Source organism: Medicago sativa, chromosome 8, assembly GCF_051527215.1.
Source record: "Medicago sativa cultivar Bolivia chromosome 8, Bolivia_mono, whole genome shotgun sequence".
Taxonomy (NCBI): Eukaryota; Viridiplantae; Streptophyta; class Magnoliopsida; order Fabales; family Fabaceae; genus Medicago; species Medicago sativa.
The window spans coordinates 5,716,305-5,739,566 of record NC_140756.1 but is presented as its reverse complement, the minus strand read 5'-3'; the positions used below and the strand labels follow the sequence as shown (position 1 = coordinate 5,739,566).

At 32.9% G+C, this 23,262-nt stretch overlaps 5 protein-coding genes across 5 annotated transcripts; all 5 read right to left on the bottom strand.

Annotated features, from left to right (window-relative positions):
- Positions 1 to 479: 479 nt before the first annotated feature.
- On the bottom strand, positions 480 to 2,686 carry LOC146896402 (large ribosomal subunit protein eL43). The gene is made up of 5 exons (XM_085738356.1): positions 2,624 to 2,686; positions 2,458 to 2,497; positions 994 to 1,082; positions 823 to 905; positions 480 to 725 (listed from the first exon to the last, which is right to left on the bottom strand). The coding sequence occupies exons 1-5, from the start codon at positions 2,624 to 2,626 to the stop codon at positions 662 to 664; spliced, it is 279 nt and encodes a 92-aa protein (XP_085594482.1). The 5' UTR covers positions 2,627 to 2,686; the 3' UTR covers positions 480 to 661.
- Positions 2,687 to 3,865: 1,179 nt separating this feature from the next.
- LOC146896401 (uncharacterized) lies at positions 3,866 to 5,105 on the bottom strand. The gene has a single exon (XM_085734053.1). It carries the CDS (start codon positions 4,422 to 4,424, stop codon positions 3,957 to 3,959), a length of 468 nt encoding a protein of 155 aa, XP_085590179.1. The 5' UTR covers positions 4,425 to 5,105; the 3' UTR covers positions 3,866 to 3,956.
- On the bottom strand, positions 4,523 to 5,180 carry LOC146896400 (uncharacterized). Its single transcript, XM_085733224.1, has 2 exons — positions 4,719 to 5,180; positions 4,523 to 4,531 (listed from the first exon to the last, which is right to left on the bottom strand). Exons 1-2 carry the CDS (start codon positions 5,178 to 5,180, stop codon positions 4,523 to 4,525), a joined length of 471 nt encoding a protein of 156 aa, XP_085589350.1.
- A 1,999-nt stretch (positions 5,181 to 7,179) lies between these two features.
- On the bottom strand, positions 7,180 to 8,338 carry LOC146896399 (uncharacterized). The gene is given in 2 exon segments (XM_085734054.1): positions 7,180 to 7,854; positions 7,856 to 8,338. Coding segments are annotated over 2 exon segments (903 nt in total). The 5' UTR covers positions 8,240 to 8,338; the 3' UTR covers positions 7,180 to 7,335.
- Positions 8,339 to 19,195: 10,857 nt separating this feature from the next.
- LOC146896398 (beta-fructofuranosidase, cell wall isozyme-like) lies at positions 19,196 to 23,149 on the bottom strand. Its single transcript, XM_085734112.1, has 7 exons — positions 22,978 to 23,149; positions 22,793 to 22,801; positions 21,313 to 22,205; positions 20,582 to 20,740; positions 20,205 to 20,449; positions 20,028 to 20,118; positions 19,196 to 19,541 (listed from the first exon to the last, which is right to left on the bottom strand). The coding sequence occupies exons 1-7, from the start codon at positions 23,132 to 23,134 to the stop codon at positions 19,350 to 19,352; spliced, it is 1,746 nt and encodes a 581-aa protein (XP_085590238.1). The 5' UTR covers positions 23,135 to 23,149; the 3' UTR covers positions 19,196 to 19,349.
- Between the last annotated feature and the right edge of the window lie 113 nt (positions 23,150 to 23,262).

The following is a 23,262-nucleotide window of genomic DNA, read 5'->3' as shown; positions in this document are numbered from 1 at the left end:
TTATTTCACCGGATTTAAATTCAAGACCTTCAACTTTTTAATCTTTAGTTACTCAAATCCCCAACAAAAAAAATGTTATTGACATGGTTGAATGTTTTTAAGTAAAACTATATTTGATGAACCTCCAACAATTAGTTCAAAACTGTATTTTCAAACTTCATACAAACTTTAAACTTTATTATCATAATTAGTAAAAATGTTAAAACTTAATTCTAACCTAAAACTGTATTTTCAAATTTCATACAAACTTTTTCACTTCACATGTAACATAAACCACGTTCAAACCATATTGGGGGTTGGGCATCATCGTTAAGAACGACTTTCTTCTAATCCTGGTATTGTGCATGCATTCAACCCAAAATAATTTACCAAAAGCAAAAAATAAATCACTGCCTTAACCCTAGACAACATATAGCAAATCATTCAATACAATCACAACACGCCTATTAGCAAAAAAAAAAAAAACTGATTCATCATCGTACCAAGGAAAACCACGTAACTAGATAGCATTTGAGAATCTAAAACATCATCAGAGATACAATTGACAAAAACCAGCAAAACTTCTTGTTCATCAACTATCCAAATCAAATTAATCTTAAAACAGGTACAAAAGTCTCTGCAATGACTTCCAAAAACAAAACGACAAAAATGTAAATGGATTCTAACTCTCAGTCTGCTCCCTCAACCTTCGGATGGTGCTTCTCACAGTTACAGCACTGGCAGTACTGTCAAGAAGAATACACAAGAACAGAAGCACGGCATTAACAACTATAGACAAGAAAATAAACCAAGGGGGAAAACAGATTCAAAGAAGATTCTTACTTCAAAGTGTAAGCACCGCCAGCTTTCACTTTTCCACAATCTTTGCAGCCCCAAATACCGACAGCCTTCCTCTTAACAGCATACTGTATTAACAACATCGCGTGACGGAAAATTAAGTACATAGCCAAACAAAGCAGATTGAATTCATCGTCGTAGAGGTATAAAGACTACCTTTCCACAGAACTCGCAGAAGAATTTACTGTGCTGACTGACTTCCATCTTCTTAATTTGCTTCCTCAAACTAGCACCATATCGGGTGCCTGAAATTTATTCAATCTAAATCAGCTTTTCATGCAGTGTTGTCAATTGTGTATTAAAGAACACTGATTTGTTCAAATTCCGCTAAACTATAGATCCACTATAGCCAATATTTGACAAAATTGTCTTGAGTTAAAATTGGTTCGTCTATCTCAGCTTAACATCAACCAAAAGAAGCTCTGTTATAATTACAAACCCATAACCGTTGTTCTGAAGTTAAAATTGGTTTATCTATGTTAACATTAACAGAAGTTCTTCTTACATTTAATTTAAACATCAACACAAAGAAGCTCATTTAATTAAAAAACAATAAACTCGTCTTAGCTGAAAAAATCGTGAAAATTATAAGTGAATTTTTTGACAGAAAATTATAAGTAAATCTAAAGTAAACTTAATTGAAATTTGAAAATATAACTATATTTTGATCTTCACTTACTAAAATTTAAAGGTGGAAATGCACTTATTTCAATATTACTTAAGAAACAATCGTACCAAAATAATCAGTTTAAGTGACATGAATCTCTATTAAATAAATAAAGTTTTCAATTTTTAATTAATAAATTAATCTCAATTCTCAAATTGATAAGCAAAGCAATAAGTTATTTTCTATAGCATCACAATAAAACCAAAATAGCCACTATTTGACAACATTGTTCTAGAGTAAGTTAAAATTTGTTTGTCTATCTCAATTTAACAGAAGTTCTTGCATCTAACTTAAACAAGCTACTTTCTATCTCATGTTACAACTAAAAACCCATAATCTCGTCTTAGCTGAGGAACTCGTGCAAATTAGATGTAAATTGCGTCACTAGGATTTTAAGGGTAGAAATTCCCTAGTTCATTTACTTAGCGAACAATCATGTCAAATTAATGAGTTGAAAGTATATATTGATCCTAACCCACTAGTATTTTAAGGGTTTTGAAATGCCCTTATATCTTAACGTTAGGGTTTTGAAATGAATTAAAGCTCTCTAATTTACCAACAAAGCTTTCTACATTCAAACTATTAAGGGCTTCATTTGGATTGGCTTATTTCCGAGCTGATGCAAAATAAATAAGCTTTTATGTATTATTCATAAGGTTGCCAAGGTAGTTTATGAAAAAACAAATTATGAAGATACAATTTTAGTTTGTGAGAACTTATGAATTAACATAAAAGCTTACTTAATTGCATAAGCTAAAAAATAAGCTAATCAAAAAGGGCCTCAGATCTTAAAATTGATGAGCACAACAAACCAAAACACCCAAAATGTTGAAATTAAATATTCAATATCTAATAAACAAATCTCAGATTGAAAACACACAACACACCAAAAAAAAAAAAAAAACTCTTTTCTACAAAACTAGAAAGACCCAGAATGTTGAAAAGCAACATACCGTATTTGCCAACAATACCAGCCTTCTTGGTTCTCTTTGTCTGTAAAACAACAACAACATCGCACAAACAAAAAAAACACATGAATTTAGAACAACGTTGGAACAATCAAATCCTTAAAATTGAACAAACCAATAACAATTAGAGAGAGAGAGAGAGAGCACGAACCATTTTCGGTGGATTGAATGGAAGACGAGGGAATCAAGGTTGAGGCACGGTTACACTTCAACTAAACTAAGGTTTGTGAGGAAGAAGATAGCTTATTTATAAGACTGCGAAATGGGTATGGGTCTGTGACTTCTAATGGGCCACATTTAGCCTATAAGATAGCCCGCCCATTCAAAAAGTCTCCATAACTTTTTTTAATACACCCTACGAAACGAACTAGCGCTTAAGATCTTGTTCGGTTTTTTTTAAATACATTTTTTGTTAAATTTTTTAAAAAATGGGGCCTTTCTTATTTTTATCCATGTTTGTGTTTTTCTTCCATTGATGTCTATTATACTAATCACACTTGAACAAAACAAGGATTGAATATTTGTGTCTGCAAGACAATGTATCAATTATATAAGGAATATGATTCGGGAATGGATCACTCAGGAGACATATCCATAATTTCAACTCAGTTTTAGGATTGTTATTTTGAGTTTTAGGATCGTTTCATTTTGTTTTTAAGTTCTTGTTTTGTAGTATCTTTACTGTACTTTTTTATTAATGCAAGTTTTAAAATATTATTTATGGTGCAACTTTATTATTTTGATTGAAAATAAAAATGTTTTCTATTTTCTTATCATTGCTTTTTGGAACTAATATTTTATTTTGAAAAAAGAAAATGCATGTAATAAAACATTCTGAAATATTTTGGATTTGGTATCAGAATGTATCAGAATAACCATTTCGATGTAGTTATTATTTTTTGGGAGGCATTTGATTAGTTAGGCTGGTTGTATTTAATAAATAACTTCAATTATAGTTTATCGTAAAAACTACGAACTTCTTAATGTCAATTCAGTGCAAATGATGTCTCTAAAATCGATGACTAAAAAAATAATATTTTAAAATGAATTTATTTCAATTGGAATTTACTTAGACCATTTGCAATGGTTACCCACATTCAACACCCACTTTTTCAATTCCCAACACTCCACATCATTTTCTCTCTCTTAATTCAACACTCATTCAACTTTTACCTCTTCAATGGTTTTTTTCATTCAACACTCTACCCCACCACCTTTTATTTCTTATTCTTATTTAATTTTATATTTTTGTTTTTATAATTACATAAAATTACAATTATCAATTATAATTAAATTAAAATAAAGAAACACTTAACAATTTTTTTTTGTAAAAACAAAATTTATTTAAATAATTTATTTTTATTTTCTTAACTTAAAATGTCATACAACAAACTAAGCACGCAACACACAAATAGCTTAAAATGCAAGAAAAAAAAAAAGCACACAACACACAAGTAATTTATTTAGTACGATACAAATCATCTTCAATCCTGAAACATTCCAAACTTTGCCCATATGTGCTTCACTAGATCTGCTTGCAATTCATGATGAACATTTGGATCACGCAACTCGGATCTAGCACGCACATGATTTGCAAAAGTGGGTAACACCTCGGTTGAGTATGGTTGCGGTGTACTAGATCCACTTCCCTCAGATTGCTCAAAATCGGTCCAACGTTGAGCATATGTATCTCGTTCATCCTCAACAATCATATTATGTAATATGATGCATGACATCATGATGATACCCAAATCGGCTATGTCCCACAAGCGAGCTGGTTCACGGATGATTTTAAATCGAGCTTGAAGCACTCCAAAAGCACGTTCGATGTCCTTCCGACATCCCTCCTGATGTTTTGCAAATAACTTATCGGGTTCACTTTGAGGAAGTCTAATTGATTTGACGAAAGTTGGATAAGAAGGGTAGATACCATCAGCTAAATAGTATGTCATATTATAGGGACGTTGATTCACAAAGTAATTCACCCTTGGAGTCTTTCCCTGTTCAACATCATCAAACACCGGTGACCGATCTAGAACGTTTATATCATTCAACGTTCCTGGACATCCAAAAAAGGCATGCCAGATCCATAGATCATGAGATGCAACTGCTTCAAGAATAACTGTGGTGGTTCCCTTATCTCCCCTAGTAAATTGACCTTCTCATGCTTTAGGACAATTTTTCCACTCCCAATGCATGCAGTCAATACTCCCGATCATCCCTAGGAACCCCCGCATTTCACTAACATGTAGTATTCTTTGAAGGTCATCTTGGGTTGGTGCTCTCAGGTACACTTGCTCATATAATCGTATGATTCCTTTACAGAATCTACGTAAGCACTCCAATGTTGTACTACCTCCTATTTTGATGTATTCATCGACCGCATCTGCTGCCACACCGTATGCTAAAATTCGCATTGTTGTGGTACATTTTGCTAAGGGTGATATACCTTCTTTGTTGGCGGCATCAACTCGCTGGGTGAAGTAGTTATCAGTACTTGAAAGGTCTCCAACAATTCGAAGGAAAACGTGTTTTTGCATCCGGTACCGACGACGAAACATTTCATCGTCATATGTAGGCTCATTGGCAAAGTAGTCGTCAATGAGTCTTTGGTTTGCCGCTGCATGATCTCTATTTAAATATTTTCTACTACGAGATCCACTACCTTCCTCTGCTTGTTTTTGACGCTGGATAAATCGGTTGACCATGTAAGTGTCTTCTGAAGGTGAGAAAAACACAAGAAGGGGGGGTTGAATTGTGTTTTGAAAAATTCTTCGTTTCTCCTAAAAACTGAACACACTGATCAGAAGCTAGGTGAGACAGCTTCTGAAGTGATAATCAGAATCTAAAAGCAGCGGAATAAAACAGAGAGAGAGAAGAAGAACGACACAAAGCAATTATACTGGTTCCTTCCACAATCCGGAAGTAGTCCAGTCCCCCTTGCACTTCCAAGGAGATTTCACTATGAGTAATATCTGATTACAAATGCTCAAGCACACAAGCAAGAGACTTCCAATGCTCAAGCACACAAGCAAGAGACTTCCTTTGCTCAAGAACACAATCAAGAGACTTCCTGCTCAAGCACGACTGCAAGAGACTTCCTAACTAAACAAAATTACACAGAAAATTGTTTAAGGTTGAACACTTGATATACAATCAGAGGTGCTCACAATACAAATCAGATACAGACTCAATGGACTTAAGAATTTCTAAGATATGACTTTGAGACACAGAAATTCTAAGTGAATGCAGAACAATTTCAGCAGAGGTTTGGTACTTGTGAAAATCTTGTGAGTCTTTCGTTCAGCGTTCTTGCATTACCAAAACTCTAGGTCTTCACTCCTTTATATAGAGGTGTGAAAGAGACGTTGTGAAATTGCCAGCACACCAAAGAGTCGTTAGTTGAAGCTTGATCTTTCACCAATGATCTTTTGCCTGATTTGGTTGTTGTCCTATGAAGAACCAATTTGAAATCCATTCCTTATCCAAAGGAACATATATGCAGGCGAGACCGTATTCTGGAGCTGTTTTCTTGTCTTGAAGCGTGGACACAAAACAGAGTAGTGGAGAACGTGGTTGTACAATTCGTACAAAGTACAATGTCAACGCTTTCGTCCAAAATGCAAGCACAAGCCTTCAAACACCTTTGAAATGACCGTTGCAAAATTCCACTAATCCTTTGTTTGTGTTTTCGAATCCAATGGACAGCTTTTGCATTGATAATTCTTCAATTCTTGAATCTTTTGCAAATCCAGTTGAGATTCAGCTTCTGGTGAAATAGCTTCTGATGAGGCAGCTTCTGATGATGCAGCTTCTGATGACATGACTTCTGCAGCTTCTGATGACGCAGCTTCTGATGATGTGGCTTCTGGACCTCTTGTCTTCAGAAGCACTATTCTTCAGGAGTGGCTTACTTCAGGAGCGCTATTTCTTCAGGAGCACTTTGCCTTCAGAATCATCTAAGCTTCATTTTCTTTTGCTCTTTATTTGCTCATTCAGAACCAATGATGATGTAACTTTATAATTATGGTCCTGTACACTTGAACAAATATTAGCTAGTCCAATTTACAATTTTTAATACCTTGTTATCATCAAAACTCTTTAAGGTTCATTGTTAAACACATTTTGTTCCAACATCTTCAACATCACGTCTTTTGAAGTATATCAAAAGGATCCATTGGAAGTAGATATGAATGAAATTTGTGATAATAGAAGTATATATGAATGAGATTTGTGATATTGGAAGTAGATATGAATGAGATTTGTGATATTGGAAATAGATATGAATGAGATTTGTGATATTAGAAGTAGATATGAGACCCTATATATAAGTACATTGTGTGGTGGACATTGACGGATTCGAAATAAGTTATTGTATTGTATTAAAGCAAACAGTGGGGATAATTATTAAAGCAAGTGGGCATTGTGATAAGTGGCACACAGTTTGGAACAATTATTAAAGTCACGGATAGTGGGGATAATTATTAAAGCAAGTGGGCATTGTGATAAGTGGCACACAGTTTCGAACAATTATTAAAGTCACGAATAATATCATTTTATTAAAGCAAGTGGGCATTGTGATAGTATCATTTCACGAATAGTAGGTGAAATAAGTGGCACACAGTTTGGAATAATTATTAAAGCAAATAGTAGGTGAAATAAGTGGCACATAGTGGGCATAATTATTATAACAAATAGTAGGCGAAATAAGTCACGGGGGACTAGACAACACTAGGGACTATCACTGAGGACTAGACAACACTGACAATTATTAAAGTAAACACTGGGGACTAGACAACACTGACAATTATTAAAGTAAACACTGACAATTTTGACTGAATACAAACAAATATTACAGTGAAATTAATTTCCAAACAGCTCACGCACCAAGTTTTCCAACAGATCTTTTTTCCGGTCATCGAGATGCTCTTCGGAACTTAACTTTATGTACATTTTCATTTTCTTCAATTTGTTTTTCTCCTGTTGCACTGCGGTATACTCTTTCATTGATTCAATCTCTTGCACCTTGAGTTCTTTGAATTGAACCCACTCCTTTTCCACCTCCTCCACGACTTCTTTGTCCTTGCTTTTCTTTTTTCCTTTTTTTTTAGCTGCCTCCCTACCCATTGGACGAGCACTGGATCCTACAGAGTCCTCGTGAGATCTCTTAGATCCACTACTTCCTGAGCCAACATTTCCTCCCATTTGACTACTATAACGTGGTTGATCACGGAGAGCGTGCCATTCTTCCATTAAAGTAAATTGAACATTCTTCCCACATGCAAATAATTCTTGCGCTCTTGCCAAGACATCATTTTCCGACCAACCGCTTCCTTGCTGACGCTTAGCGCTTTCATAAGCACCAATCCATTTATTTATTTATTACTTTGCTCATATAATTAAAACGGTTTCGGCATGCAACTAGATCGCGGGGAGAATCGAACGAGCAATACTCATTACAATACTCAGCAATATTACCCCAGTATGTTTCTCCTCTCTGGTTTCTTCCAACAACACTGCTTGTTCCATATTTAATCCATGCACTAATTAGCACCAAATTTTGTTGAGTGTTCCATGCTGGTTCCTTACTTTTCTTGCTCTTAGGAGTTGAATCTTCTGGAGTGTCTTCATTAGCAACTGCCATGCCACCAGGAGTTATTTGTGTTGAAAATTCAGGATATTGAGATGCACCACCACTGGGAAAATTTTCATTCTCCATTGGCATATAACCATTAAACGGGGGTGTTTGAGATGGATATCTCATCATAGATCCATAATATGGATGAAAGTTTGGAACAGAGGATGACTGGTTGAAATTTGGTGTAAAACCAAAATTAGGTACGTTTTGAGGTATGTTTTGAGGCCTATTTTGTGGACGTTGGTTGAAAAATTGATTTGGATTCGGATAATTATTGGGATTTTCGTAGTTAAATGGGTAATTAGAATAATTTTAGGTGTTGAAAGAGTTATTATTGGGATCCATTTCACTAAAAAGAAGATTAAAACTTCTCTTAGTTTGCTGATAGAAAGATAATAATAAGATGAAGATAGTGAAAAACTTGGTTTTTTTTTTGTGTCCAAATCAAATGAACCAAGTCTCTATTTATAGAGAAAAAAAATCATGAATTTTAGTATTTTTTTTTTAAAATTAATTTAAAACGAAATAATTGTGGTCCAATAATTAAAATCATAAAAATCCAGGCATCCAATCACAACGCTACACGTGTCCCTTATCTTCCTAAATTCTTCTTCTCTCTCCGTTCACTGTCATTCACGCGTCCTGTCGGCGCGTGTTCTACACGCGCCAGATTCGGCCCAATAGAAACGCGACGCGTGGCAGTTCACAGCCATTCAATTGTGTTGAATGATGAAGTAGTTTTGCATCAAAAACAAGATAAGTATTTGTATCGTCTCCACAGGGATTAGTGCGACATCACGGATATTTCAACATCAAATATCATTCTAAGTAAAAAGGGTGATTGTTTGTTTGAATTTACAACTATGTTAACTAAATGCAAAAAGTAAAAGATGATATTAATAAGGATTGAAACTTGTTAGGAGTAGCGTTCCTTAACCAAGCGTCACACGTAAACTAATGATCCATACGAATTCTAGCTTTATAAACAACATTACCACAATCAATTCTAAACTATCCTTCGTATCCAAAGCGATATAATTAATTCTAAGGTATCGTTTAAACATTCGTGTCCAAATCCCTTAAACGATAACAAAGTCGATCGAATAACCTAATCGACCGTGTCCAGCCTGATTAAGTATCCGAAAACATTTAACTCTTGATTATGGTGATTATCACAAGATTAACAAACTTGTCAAGAATGATATAACCTAAGATATATTGCTACTCTAGCTCTAGATTCAAGAGTTTGTGTCCAAAGCATCTTGAATCTTATTGAAAGCATTAACACAAGAATAACAACAATATTGAATATAAATTGCTAGAATCATATTTTGCAAGATCAAAAGATTACATGTTAGCAAAAATCAAGTACCTCTCATCCCAACATAGAGTGTTTAGCTACACATCATCATGGAAGCCTTGCAAGGATGGATTGAAAAGGAAGGAACCATTACACTTGTGATGTCTCAACAAAGGAATAAGGATCCAACTTCCAAAATCACTCTCACTTCATATGATCTACCCTATTTTCTCTCTAAGATATTACAATGAAAACTAAGAGAAAAGCTATGAAAAACTAACTAAGTTACTAAGACTAATATGAACTATATATCTCTCTAATGAAATTCTAATAATATATAATATATCAAGCCCAAAATATCTAAATAATATCTATAATAATATCTAACATAATATCTAACATAATATCTAAATAATATCTAACATAATATCTAAACAATATCTAACATAATATCTTCCAAGAATAGCAAGTGGGCCACTTGAATTGAGCAAACCGCCTAACTTACGCTAATAGCGCCAAAATCGCTAATAGCGAAATTTCTTTAAGCTCCAGATACGCCAATAGCGTATCTCTCTGGACTTTGACACTTCTTTGAACACGCTAATAGCGTAGAACACGCTATTAGCGCCATTTCTTCAAGCTTGCTGGACAGCTTTTACCATTTTGCACTTTTTCATGATGAATTGGACTTTGATCAGTGTCTTGAGGCTAATTACTGCACAAAAGGATAGAGTAATGATAAGTAAAGCGTAATAAGGCATTTAACGCTTATTTCTCGGCTTTTCCTTCAATTACTTGCAAAGCAAGCAACAAAAAGTGCTTAAAATATAACATGAATTTAACACTTTTATGACACTTATCATTGAACGGTTTCATCCTCTCTCTCATCCATGTCAACCTTCAACAAGCATTAAACATACCATTGGAAAGGCTTTTGATGTTGAATCTCACATTCAACAAACCATTGCAAATGGTCTTACAATAAACAACAACTTCGATTGTAGTTTATTGAAATCGCTTACAAATGTCCAAAAAACTTATAAATTGTACATTCACTTTTCATTTCATTCACAGCTAGTACTAGTAGTATTCTTGAGACTCACAAACCCTAAAAACTCATAGGAAAAACGACAATGGGGTTTTTATTTTTACATTGATACTTAAATTAAAAGCCTTTTATTGTTTTAGTGGACATAGATAGTGATAACAATGAGCCAAATGTAACAACTTTTAATTCATTAGGAAAAAAAAACATTTAGTACACGTGATAGCAGGTACACTAGTTGGGGTTGAATATCCTTTGGTTGTGGACAAATTGTTGGAAAAGCGTAATCTTCTCCACTTTGTCCATATTTTCTTTTGGCTTAATGGTGTGTTTCGCCCCTGCAAATAGGCGGCGTTTAAAAATTGGTCCCTGTAATCGCTAATCCTGGCATTTTACCCCTGCAATTGTTAATCATTTAAAATTTGGTCCTTTGACCAACTTAATCACTGCCACGTCACCAGATTAGCAAAAATGGCATGGGAAATGACGAAATTACCCCTGGCTTATTTTTTTTGTTTTTTTTCCTTAAAAAAAGAAATTCAGTTTTTTCCCGAATTTTTTTTACGATTTTTTCCCGAAAATTTTTCAGTTTTAATTTTAACAATTTTTTTCCGAAATTTTTTTTGACTTTTAATTATTTTTTCAGATTTTTTTAATTTAAAAAAGAATTTTCAAAATTTTGAAAAAAAAAATTTTGAAGGAAAAAAAAAATTTAGCCCAGGGGTATTTTGGTCAATTCCCATGCCATTTTTGCCAATCTGGTGACGTGGCAGTGATTAAGTTGGTCAAAGGACCAAATTTTAAATGATTAACAATTGCAGGGGTAAAATGCCAGGATTAGCGATTACAGAGACCAATTTTTAAACGCCTTGCAGGGACTAAAGACATCATTAAGCCTTTTCTTTTTTAGCATTGAGTATCTTTATTGCTACTTTGTTGTTTCCATAACACATTATCTACCTAAGTGTGGAAGTCTAGAATTTGCTTTGGTGATGAATTTCAATGAAATAACTTCTCGTAAATATATGCTATTAAGATACTCATATTATGGACGATTTCGGTCGGTATTCTCTTGTTGTACACTCTTGAAGAAACAGGAAAACAATTAAAGAGAATAATAGTGACAACAATAGAGAGCACATGGTACATACCCAGTAAGATTTGGAAAGGATGCTTGTTTGTTTGGAAATGGTATCAAAATACGCCGTTCAAGAGAATCAAGAGGAAGAAAATCAAGATCAAAACCAAGATGAAGAAAAAGATACGCTTGTTTGTTTAAAATACATAAATAGGATATACATGATCGCTACTCTTTGTTCTCGCTTATTGTCAAATCTCGCTACTTAGTGGTCTCACTTATTGTCAAAACGATTTTGAGTAAATAGATTACTATTTAAAATTGTAAAAGCCGGTTAAAAGAGACCTTTGTTTTTTGAATCGAAAAAAATATATTATTGTAAAAACCGGTTAAAAGAAACCTTTGTTTTTTGAATCGAAAAAAATATATTCAAACTATAAAATATCATTAAAAATAGCATTCTATTTTTTTTTTAGCGAAATAAGTGTAGTGATTGACTGACAGAGGTCGGCTAGCTAACTGATTAATTGGTATCGTCCTGAAAATTATAAATGTGTTTATATTAGCTCCATACGGTGTTGGCCTTAAGCTTATGTTAATTCATAAATTCTCACTAACAAAAATTCGATTAGTTGTATTTTATTTTTAATAGTTTATTTATTTTTATAAGATGTTTGTATAAGTTCAAAAATAAGTCAATCCAGACGAGTCCTACATATGCACCAATTTCGTGTAGTAATACATGTAATATGTATAAATATATAAAGGAACACTATTATTTTTTTGTAATATTATGTGTAGGTAGGTGGCGGGCAGATTTCTATTTCTATTACGTGGAAGATGCACGAGTTTGCACAATTAATTTTCTATTCTTTTTTTTATTTATGTATGTAGAAAGAAGAAATAACTGAAAAAAGAAAATACAAATAATCGATGAAGTAATTTTTGATAGTAAATAATATTTATCATCACTTGACATAAATGAATTTTTATGTAATATATCACTTTTTTAAGAAAGAAAAAAATAATTGTTGTTGATAGTAATTTTTTATATTTATAACATATCATCCTTCAAAAAAAAATTTATAACATATCTAAAAATAGTTATTTAATACATAATAGATACACAATACTTAAATATATTAGAGTGTTAATATTTACGATCACGTTGTATTACTAACATATATAATATTCATCATCACTTGACATAAATGATTCCAAAAATCATATTTAATATATGTATAAAAAAACATATATAATATCCACTAGCATATAACATACATGATTCTTCTTTCAAAACAATAAATAACATACATTTTTTTAAGGAAGCATACATGTTTCTAAGAATCATATTTAATACTTATAAAATGGTGGTTATTGAATTATTTTACCAAATACTAGTAGCTTGGTGGTTCTAGACATGTAGTTTGTGATGTTATTGATTGATTACTCATATACAAGACTTCAAGAGTCATATTAAAAACATGAAAATGCAGAAGAATCAATTGTGTATGATATATCGTGCTTTTTATGAAATTGTTTAAGTTTTATCAAATATTCATAATTGTTTTTTAATTTTTTTTATTTTAACCAATGATATATTATTTGTGGGTTTGAAAATGATTCGATTAAGAATCAAGTAGGATGAAATTTGGAAGGGCGCCTAAACAAATCAAGCGAGTTTCACACCATACTATTTTTATCACGAACTATCATTTATACACTCATCAAGATAGTAATATAAAGAAAGAAAAAATAAATAATGTTCACCCCCTGTTATATGGGAGAATTTCGGTTTACCCTGTAAAAAAAATTAGATTATCCTTTATAATTTAAAGATTCTTTCGTTTTGGACCCTCGAAGCATATGACTGACGTGTTGATTGCGTAAATTATTTTTTTTCAATTGTTTTTAATACATGTGGGTAATTTAGCTACATCTCTTTTTTTTTCCTTCCACATGACTTTTCTTTACTAAAATTTATTTTAAAAAACATTACAAAAAATCATTTTGATTAATTTAAAAGAGTTAATAAATCCAAAAATCTTTTTCATCAAACCCAGAAATCATCAAGTTCATCATAATTTAAAAGGCTGTTTATCATGTTTTCATAATTTATCCTTCTAACATTACCTCTCTGTTCATCCATGTTCATCATTCCAACCTAATTCTTCATCCAAACCCATTCAATGAACTTCATCCAAGATCAACAAAATCCAACAATAAACCTTATCCAAACATATAATTTTCAAAACAAAAAACACATTAGTTTATCATTTTCATCAAAATAAATAGCGGAAACGCGTTCAACATAAAATAACAAACTCATAAATTCAAGGCAAATATGAAAAAAGAAACATTAACAACAATACAATCTCAAATCCAATATTTTCTTCTTCTCCCATATCATGTTATAGAATGATCTTACAAAATGATCTTATAGATACCATATGACATGAATCGAGAGGATAGAACCAAGATTTTAAATAACGATCACGATCACAGTCGCGGTAGCGTTCAGGTTGTCGTGAGATCACCTGTTATGGATGATGTGTTACATATTACGGTCGTCACAGGGTGGATTAATCACAACATTGCACAATTACCCCCCTCACCATTTACTCTCACTCAACCTGCTTTATTCTTCCCAGGTTTTACTTTCTTACTTCTTTTCCAATGTCACAGTATTGAAGCAAGCAACCACGAATTCATGAACAGCAAAAACCCCATCTCTAAAGTCCAAACTCACAACCATATTCACACAAAGACACACTCAACTCAAAGTTCCAACTTTTTTTCTCTCTCTAAAATCTCATTTCATCTATGTTACACACTTAAACAACAACACCAAAATTAAGAAAGTGAGTGGAGGAGAAGATATCTAGAAATCGAAGGAGTAATGAAGCTGTAAATAAAGAGGTGATGACTGGGATATGAAATATGTGTTCTTTTTTTTGCAGTTGTAACAATCGGTCGCGGCTAAAACGTCGTGTCGGCCGTAACAGTGTTTTTCTATGATTTTTCTTCCCCATGTTAACAGTGTCTGCCTATACTGTTTTGTAATGACCATTATCGCGGTAACGCCCCGTTTTTTAAAACTTTGGATAGAACCATTTCTTAATTTCCATGATTTAGTCATTGTGGTTGTTTATAAGACGAGGATAGAACCAAGACTAACCATCATCGGCAATTTTATGCATTTATGTGTGTTAGCACATCAGTGGTCGTTGAGTCAAGATCAAATAATTTAAAACTTAAATTTAATAATTTAAAGAAACCTACGTTGACGAGTTCAGTCTTAACATAACAACCACATATTTTTTACTTCGTTAATGGCTCAAATTTCCGAAAATTTAGAGGTTGTAAATTGTAATATTATACCACTTACTCTTTATTTGCAAGTTAAATGGGCGATACCACCAACCAGTTAACTCAAAAGATACAAATGCAGCCTTATGCTTCAGCCACCACAAAGACACATATTTGACCTTATCGAGCAACTCTGTTATCGATTTCTCCTTTTGGTTAAATATCAGGTATTACATTCTTGTCAAATAACTCACACAGTTAAACCAAATTAAATGCAAAAAGGATCTTCTCACTTTCAAACCAGTTGTCCAAATAACATACTAAATGAAGTGATTCGAGATAGAACGAGGATCTACCGAAGAAAACCCCAACCAGCCATGAACCATATACCCAAGAGAACTGCAAAGGCTGCATTGAAGGAATAAATGGTTGATTGATTCCATCTCATCCACAACTTGCTACATAAAAATGATCTTCAGCCTGAATTACACCACGCCTAACCAAATTATCCTTGGTAGACAACCTGTTTTGAAGTAACCGCCATGCAAACACTGAAACCTTCATAGGGACTTTCTTATGCCACACCAACTCATAATCTACATATGAGATGAGCACCCGATGACAAGTGAAAAACTGATACACACCACAGACAAAGTAAGTACCATTCTTGTCCAACTGTCACCGTCACATATCAACTGACAAGTGCACATGAGAAAGCAACAACAAGCACTCCCAACCAACTCCTCCTCCCACACTAACAGACGACGACGCCCCCTCTAAGCCTCCCTACCCTCATCCCACCTTCAAAGGCTTGGTCCTGTGAGCCTTTGAAGCCTACCTTGATTTTAATTTGAAATTTATCCCTTTTTGAAAACTAAATTGAGCCGGTAGGTTTAGATCTTTTTGTTTGGTGACAAACTACATATTACGCCTAGAGATTTTGAGGAAGTGACCCAAAGATTTAATTTTTGATTTAGGCTATTTAGGGTGTTGCTAAACAATAAGTTTGAGGTTGCTATTGGAATTTGCAACCAACTAAGTTTGGGGTGGGGGTACTAGAGAACAAAGAACAAAGTATGAAAAATACACACAAAAAAATGGTGTATTAAAAAAAAGAGAAAAATAGAATGAAAAGCAAAGCGACAAACATTGAATAAAAAAATCGAGTAATTTCAAACTCAATTGTCCCAATAAGTTACAAATATTCTCTAGTGCCTTTACAATTGTTGTTTCTAGGGTGAATAATGGGATGATCTGTTTTTCAAATCCGTAGGAGTGCTTAACTCAAATTTTGTGTAGCTTACTTATCCAAATATTATCCCACATTTACCTAAGCTCTGTTATAACCCTTAAAGACCTCAAAGTGTGCAATGACATTGATTTTGATTGACGTTTAGAAACTTTTCAAACGTACGGTAATATGTAGATCTGCACGTCGACTGTGTGTGAACCCTTATCAAACTGTTGCGTGGAGTTGTGAATGGTGGATGCAAGCAAGTCAAACTGGCTCATTATATGGTTAGTTGGGAGATGAACTTTTGGGTACTATCGCTTGATTAGGTAATTGTTATTTTACTGTCGATTGTCAATGTTTCAAGTAAATTCCTTGAGGACAAGGAATGGTTCAAGTTTGGAGTTGTGATGACATCTTGTCATCATGTAATTTTCTATGTAATTTTTCAAGAATAGTTGAGTTCACAACAAATTTGAGCATGTTAAAAGTGCAAGAACCAGAAAAATTTGAAGTATCAAAGCAAAAAGCAAATTGTGTCACGATTGGATTAAATTGGATCATGATTTCAAGACCTAAGAAGTAGTAGGTTCGACATGCCTAAATGGGACACAATGGCATTTTCGTGTCACGATTTGAAGAGTGATAATTTGACTTATGGGATTGGTGAGAAGGAATCGGGACACAAATTATTTAAATCGTGTCACGATTAGGCGTGTTTTTGTGTCTATTTAAGCTGAAGCCAGTACTGAAAACAAGAAAACGAATTCTGGAGAGAGAAAGTGCGATTTGCAGACTTGAATACCGAAGAAAGGGGCGATTTCCTCCATTCTTTACCAGTGGATGTATGATTTAATTCTTTCATTGATTATGCTATTTGTAAACTCAATTATGAGTAGCTAAATCTCCTAGAGATTAGGTCTGAGATGATTCTGATGTAACCCTAATTTAAACATGTTGCTGTGAAACTCTATTTCTTGTGAATATCAATCTAGTTTTATTCAATTCAATTGTTCTTAATGCTTTTTATATATTGATCACATATAAACATGAATTCGTGAGAATAAATGAATACTGACCATAGCTCAACTTAGACCTAATTGAATTATTCAAATAAACAGGATTAGTCTAGGAATGAATATTCGTTTATATGTGATATTAGGTTAACGTTCTTAAAACCTTCAAAGAATATTAGATCACCTAAGGAATTAGGGACTGTAATATGAGAAGAGGGTCCTAATTTAAGGGATTGATTAGGGTTATTTTAGTTAACCATCGTTAAACTAGAGAAATATTCATAGGAAATAGGTGCAGTGTACCAATTAGGGGAACTCAGAGGATTCGAAAGACCTAGTCTCATCTCTCTCTATATTTTATAAACAAGCTTTAATTTCTATTATTTACTTTTACGCACAACAAACCTACTGCCTCGGGCACTAAAATAATTTACTCATCCTATATCATAACACTATTGTTTACTTGAGATTAACACGGTCCTCGTAGAAACGAACTTAATTGTATTACTTCAATAGTTTTAAGTACACTTGCTAAATTTCAATCAAATAACACCACGCCTAACCAAATTATCCTTGGTAGGCAACCTGTTTTGAAGTAACCGCCCCACAAACACTGAAACCTTCAGGGGTCTTTCTTATGCCACACCAACTCATAATCTACATTTGAGATGAGCACTCGATGACTAGTGAGAAACTGATACACACCACGAACAGAGTAAGTACCACTCTTGTCCAACTGTCACTGCCACATATCAACTGTATCAACCGACAAGTGCACATGAGAAAGCAACAACAAGCACTGCCAACCAACTCCTCCTCCCACACTCACAGACGAAGATGCCACCTCCAACTCTCCCCACCCTAACTCCCTCATATCTGCCACCGAAATCCATCTATCCACGGCTAACTCAATTAATCTCATATACCATACTCACAACAGAACCTCCCATAACCACCCATTTGTCCAAAAGCATGTACCAACCCCATTTCCTACCTTCCTAATCGCATTCGCCTCAAACCAACTCCCTCCCTCTAAACCAACACTATCCCAAATTCTCACCATATCCCTCCACCAACAAGACCCTCCACTCCTCACCTAGTGTGTGTGGGTGTGTGTGTTATATTAAAAAGTTTATTTTTACTTTATATTTGTAAAAATGTTTTTAATGAGAAAATACTAAAAAATAGTAGAAGTTATTTCAAACTCTTCTATTATAATTTAAAATAGTGATTTTATTCAGTAACTTAGATAATCATCGCTAGATATTTTAAGATGATAAAAATCACATATTTTTTTAAAAGATATCTTTAAAAAATGATTTTTGAGAAACTACTCAAAATAGCTTTTTATTTTAAGCATTTTTTTGAAATTTTAACAAGAAAAAATCGTATCATTTTATGTTTATTTTTAAAATATTCTATTTTATAAAATTTATAACAAAAAAATGAAATACTTTAAAAATATTTTTTTAAAAAGTAACAAATTTGTCATATATACATTAGTATAGTAGGATCCAAAAGTTATTTTTCCATCTATAGATAAAGTATTAAATTATCTGAAACTCACCACCAACTATGGGGTTTAAGTTTCCTTCAAAAAAAAGACTATGGGGTTTAAGATGTGTTCAAATTATTTTCATCAATTATATTCGACTCATGTATGTCTATATCATATTGAAGAAATCTCCGTGGGTTTGTTGGATTGTTCGTGGTAGTGATTGTTTAGGGTTGTTTCTTTTTATACCACTTAAATATTGAATTGTTGTATCACCCTTTTGGGTTGTTTTTGTGGTTTATTGGGTCAGGTACATGTCCCCTCAATCTTGTACTTCATGTTTCATTTTTATTTAATTTTCTATTTGGCTTAAAAAAATTTGAAGAAATGTCAAGAAAATGTTTTAATTATGTTCAATAGGGACCAAAAATGAAACAAACTTTTGGTTTTTTCTTTTAGGGACTAAAATTAAAATTCACTATATTTTTAACGGCAAAAAAAATTAAACTTCTTAATATTTTTGATAAATTTAATGCAGCATTCCTTTCAAAATTGCCCTAACACAACTACATCATCTTCAATTATAATTACAAAATGATAAAATGTCTGTATTGTTTTCAAATGCCAATAAAAGGATTAACATTGACATAGTAACATTATTTCAAAAAACAATTGACATAGTAACATGTTTCCATCAACGGCTAGACAAGAAGAATAAAAGAGATTTCTTCTTGTTTCCATTATCTCTACCATTATTCTTGATTATTAATAATGTATTTCATTAATATTTGCTTTTTTCATGCTCCAAGCACTTAACTGCTTGATCTTAACATCAACTGTTCCATTATTGAATGCATGAAGGTGTGCTTTATCATTGATTGCCAACGTTGGATAAACTCTTGCCGTGATGCATGTTTTTCCTTTTGCTCCGAAACTCTCCACTACTGAGTTATCTATCTGTGAGAAATAGAGGGACACAAAAAATTGTTAGATGTTTAAGAATAAAGAAGACTAATAAGAAGTCTTCTCCCACATCATGTTATAGAATGATCTTATAGTGTAATCTTATAGATACAATGACATGAATTGAGATAATAGAACCATTTCTTAGTTTCCATGATTTTGTTATTTTTGTTATTTATAGGGACGAGAATAGAACCAGGATCGATTATCGTTGGCAATTTAATGCATTCATGCCTCATCACATCAGTGGTCGGACGTTGGATCAAGATCGAATGGTTCAAATTTAAAGTTCAGTATTTTATTTTATTTATAAAAAAAATATATACACTAAATTTAAACAGCTCAATCTTAATCCAACGACCACATATTTTTAATCCAACGACCACATATTTTCTAACTTTGTTAATACCTCAGGTTGTAATAGCATATACCACTTTTGCAAGTTCATCTTATCTTATAATAATCATCTTTAGCACTTACCAAGCTTCTTATTGACAACTCCTCATAGACAGGGTCCACATCCACAAAAGCTCCATAAGTGGTCAAATCGTTCTTGTGATTTAAAGAAGACCTAGTGATGATACATAAGTTGCTTAAAATTGACACTTTGGTTTGGTAAGAATTTGATGGATAATGAAAGAGGAGAGACACACGTACCTGCTTTGGTCACTACACATGAGCACAACGTGCTTTTTGTTTGCCCTAAATACCTTAAAGAAAATTCTTGTATATTCTTGCATGTCCTTTGAAGCCAAAACTAGTAAACCAAATGGTCCTAATCCTGCCCCTTTAACTTTTGCACCATTTTCATTACATAGATGTTGAGGGTCCATTTTCCAACTAGGGTCTAATGCTTGTGCCTTTTCAAGTTCATTCACTTCAAATGAAATTTCAACATCAGCCTGCAAAAAGAAATCAAAAGTTAATGGGAAAAACTTGCACGTTTATAAACCAATTATTTTAACTAATTAATTAATCTCATTTAAAAAAAAAAATAGTAATATGCAAAACAAAAATCACACACTGGATTTCACCTGTGCTGCTGTTACTCCAACAATCTCAAGCAATGTTCCTCCCTTTAACACTTTGGAGTTAAATTTAATAGGGTTGGTACGTAATTTTTCAATTTCAACTATAGGCCACTGGATCAATTGCTTCCCAGATTTTTCAAGCCAGAGAGTCCTAGGAATCCCCTGCAAATTTATGTATACGAGTTTAGTCAATAACTGAAACCAATAATTGGTTAGATGTTATATGGACTCAAGCCAAGAGTCCTAGGGCATATGTTTTAATTATAAATTAATAGTAAGTTTCACACATTGTGCTACTATCATTTTGATTATAACAATACTTTAAAGTTTTAATAAAATTACGATGTTATTACAATTAGGGTCGGTCCTAAGATTTTTGGTGTTTTGGGCCAAACAATAAAATAACGTCCTTTTAATTATTTTAATATTTTTCTGCTTGCATTTTTTGTTGTAAAAGATTCATTTATAATCAAAGTTCTCTTAAAATATATTTTTAATATAATTAAATAAACCGAATTAAAAAAATATCTATATAATACTAACTACTAAGTAAAAATAATAATTTTGGTTGCCCCTAAATTAATGGTATCCTAGGCTACCACCCCTCCCGCCAACTCTCAGGGTCACCCCTGACTACAATTCATCAAACTAACTATCAACCAAACCTTTTCAAAAAATAAAAAATAAAATTCTCAATACAAATATGTATATATGCAGAAGCAACAAGTTCTTACCTGAATTCCAGACCATCCTTTTTGTACATCATCCTCTTGAATTGAAGATTCATTAATCCAACCCCATAAGACTCTTCTCTTTTTTGCATCATCATAAAATGTTTTAGATGCATAAAACTTACCATAATCATATCTTAAAACCAATGTTAATTCATTGTTATTTTGCTCAAATCCCTTTTTAGGAATAAACATGTCCTTGATTGTGTCATAACTACCAATCAAATAACAATCATGTGACACATCAATTAAACTAACCTTAAGCACATATCTAATACTATCATGATCATACTTAATTGATGTGTCAAGTCCAATTGTACTATTAATCAACACTGGAAAAAAATCAGGACACTCCAACATTCCAATTTTTTTTGCTGAATAAAAAGGATGTTTAGATTGAACCCAATTAATAAAATCTTTACTTTTAAATAAAAGTGTAATTCCTTTATTGTCCTTTTGTTGGCTTCCAACAAGTACCCTCCATAATCCATCATGGTGACCAATCCAAGCAGTTGTAGGGTCTCTAAACGATGTTGCGTTAATTTTGTTAACAATACTTGGCAACATAATAGGGTTCTTGGGTGATTTTATCCATTCCCTAAGAAATGGGTCAGACACATTTTTGGGTATAGCTAAATTTTGAGTTTGGTGTTGATGGATGTCAATTCCTGTGTATAAGATGGTTGGTTTGTCATTCGAGAGAAATGTGGTTGAACCTGACCAACAACCATTGATGTCATACGGTTGAGAAGGGGTAAGAGCATGTTGTAATGGGAACCAATTCACTAGATCTTTTGAAACAGAATGCCCCCAAACAATGCTATTGTTGCTCCATGTAGCACCTTTTGGGTTGTGTTGGTAGAAAATATGGTATAGTCCCTTGTATCTCATAGGACCTAATGCACATGCAAAAAGAGCATTTAACATGCATGTAAAGTCTTTTTAATTCATATATAGTGTATATATAGCTAATCTAGGGAATAACAAATGTACATTTTTTTGTGAATGAATTATTTAATTTAAGCACCATCACAATATTTTAATTCTATGGTGACAACTTCTCTAATAAACTTGATTATGTTGACAATAATTGAAGATGTAGAAATCTTTAATTATGTTACACCAAATCATTAATTGAATGAGTCCCCTAAAAAAAGTTATATTGGATTTTAATTATTTATCCAAAAAGAAGTTGATTATATTTAGAGAAAAATCGAGCTTCAATTTGCTTGATTCCTTTGTAATAATTTGCTTGCATTTAGTAATGTATATTTTTTATCAAATAATCTAGTGACGAGAATCACGCACTTTAAATAAAAGTAGGTGAAGAATCGCAAGTTCGAATCCATGCCGTCAATTTCCCTACGTCTACCAACTAGGTTGTACTTACATAACACTTGCATTTTAGTTATTTTAGACAAATTCATTTAACCCCTTTTGGTGAAAATAGCAAAAGAGAAACATGATCAAGAGTAGAACTAACCATTAGGATCTGCAAGTCCAATCCACCATATCACGCCAAGAGTAAAAAAAAAAAAAGGTAAGAAACAAATTAATGACCATTAGAAAAACCAAAATAAAAGAATCAAAGAATGTGGATATGAGTCTAACAACATTAAAGGAGGTTATTATTAGTTGAAATAAAATTAGTTAAGTTGAAAGAAATACCATTCATCCAATTCTTGGAAGGTTGGAAGTGAAAAGAAGGTTTATATGTTTGATTCAAATTAAAGGTAGAAGAATGAGTTTGATGGAAAGCTTCAATATGAGCAACACCATAGAGAATAATGAAGGAAAATGTAGCCAAAAACCAAGAAGTTCCCATGAGCAGCCTTTGTAGAAATGACAATGGAAACCGTGCTTGTAATCATCTATTTATAGACAGAAACTTGTTGTCAAACACAACATGATTGGAATTAAAGTCATTTTGATTTTATTTTTTTTGACAAAATA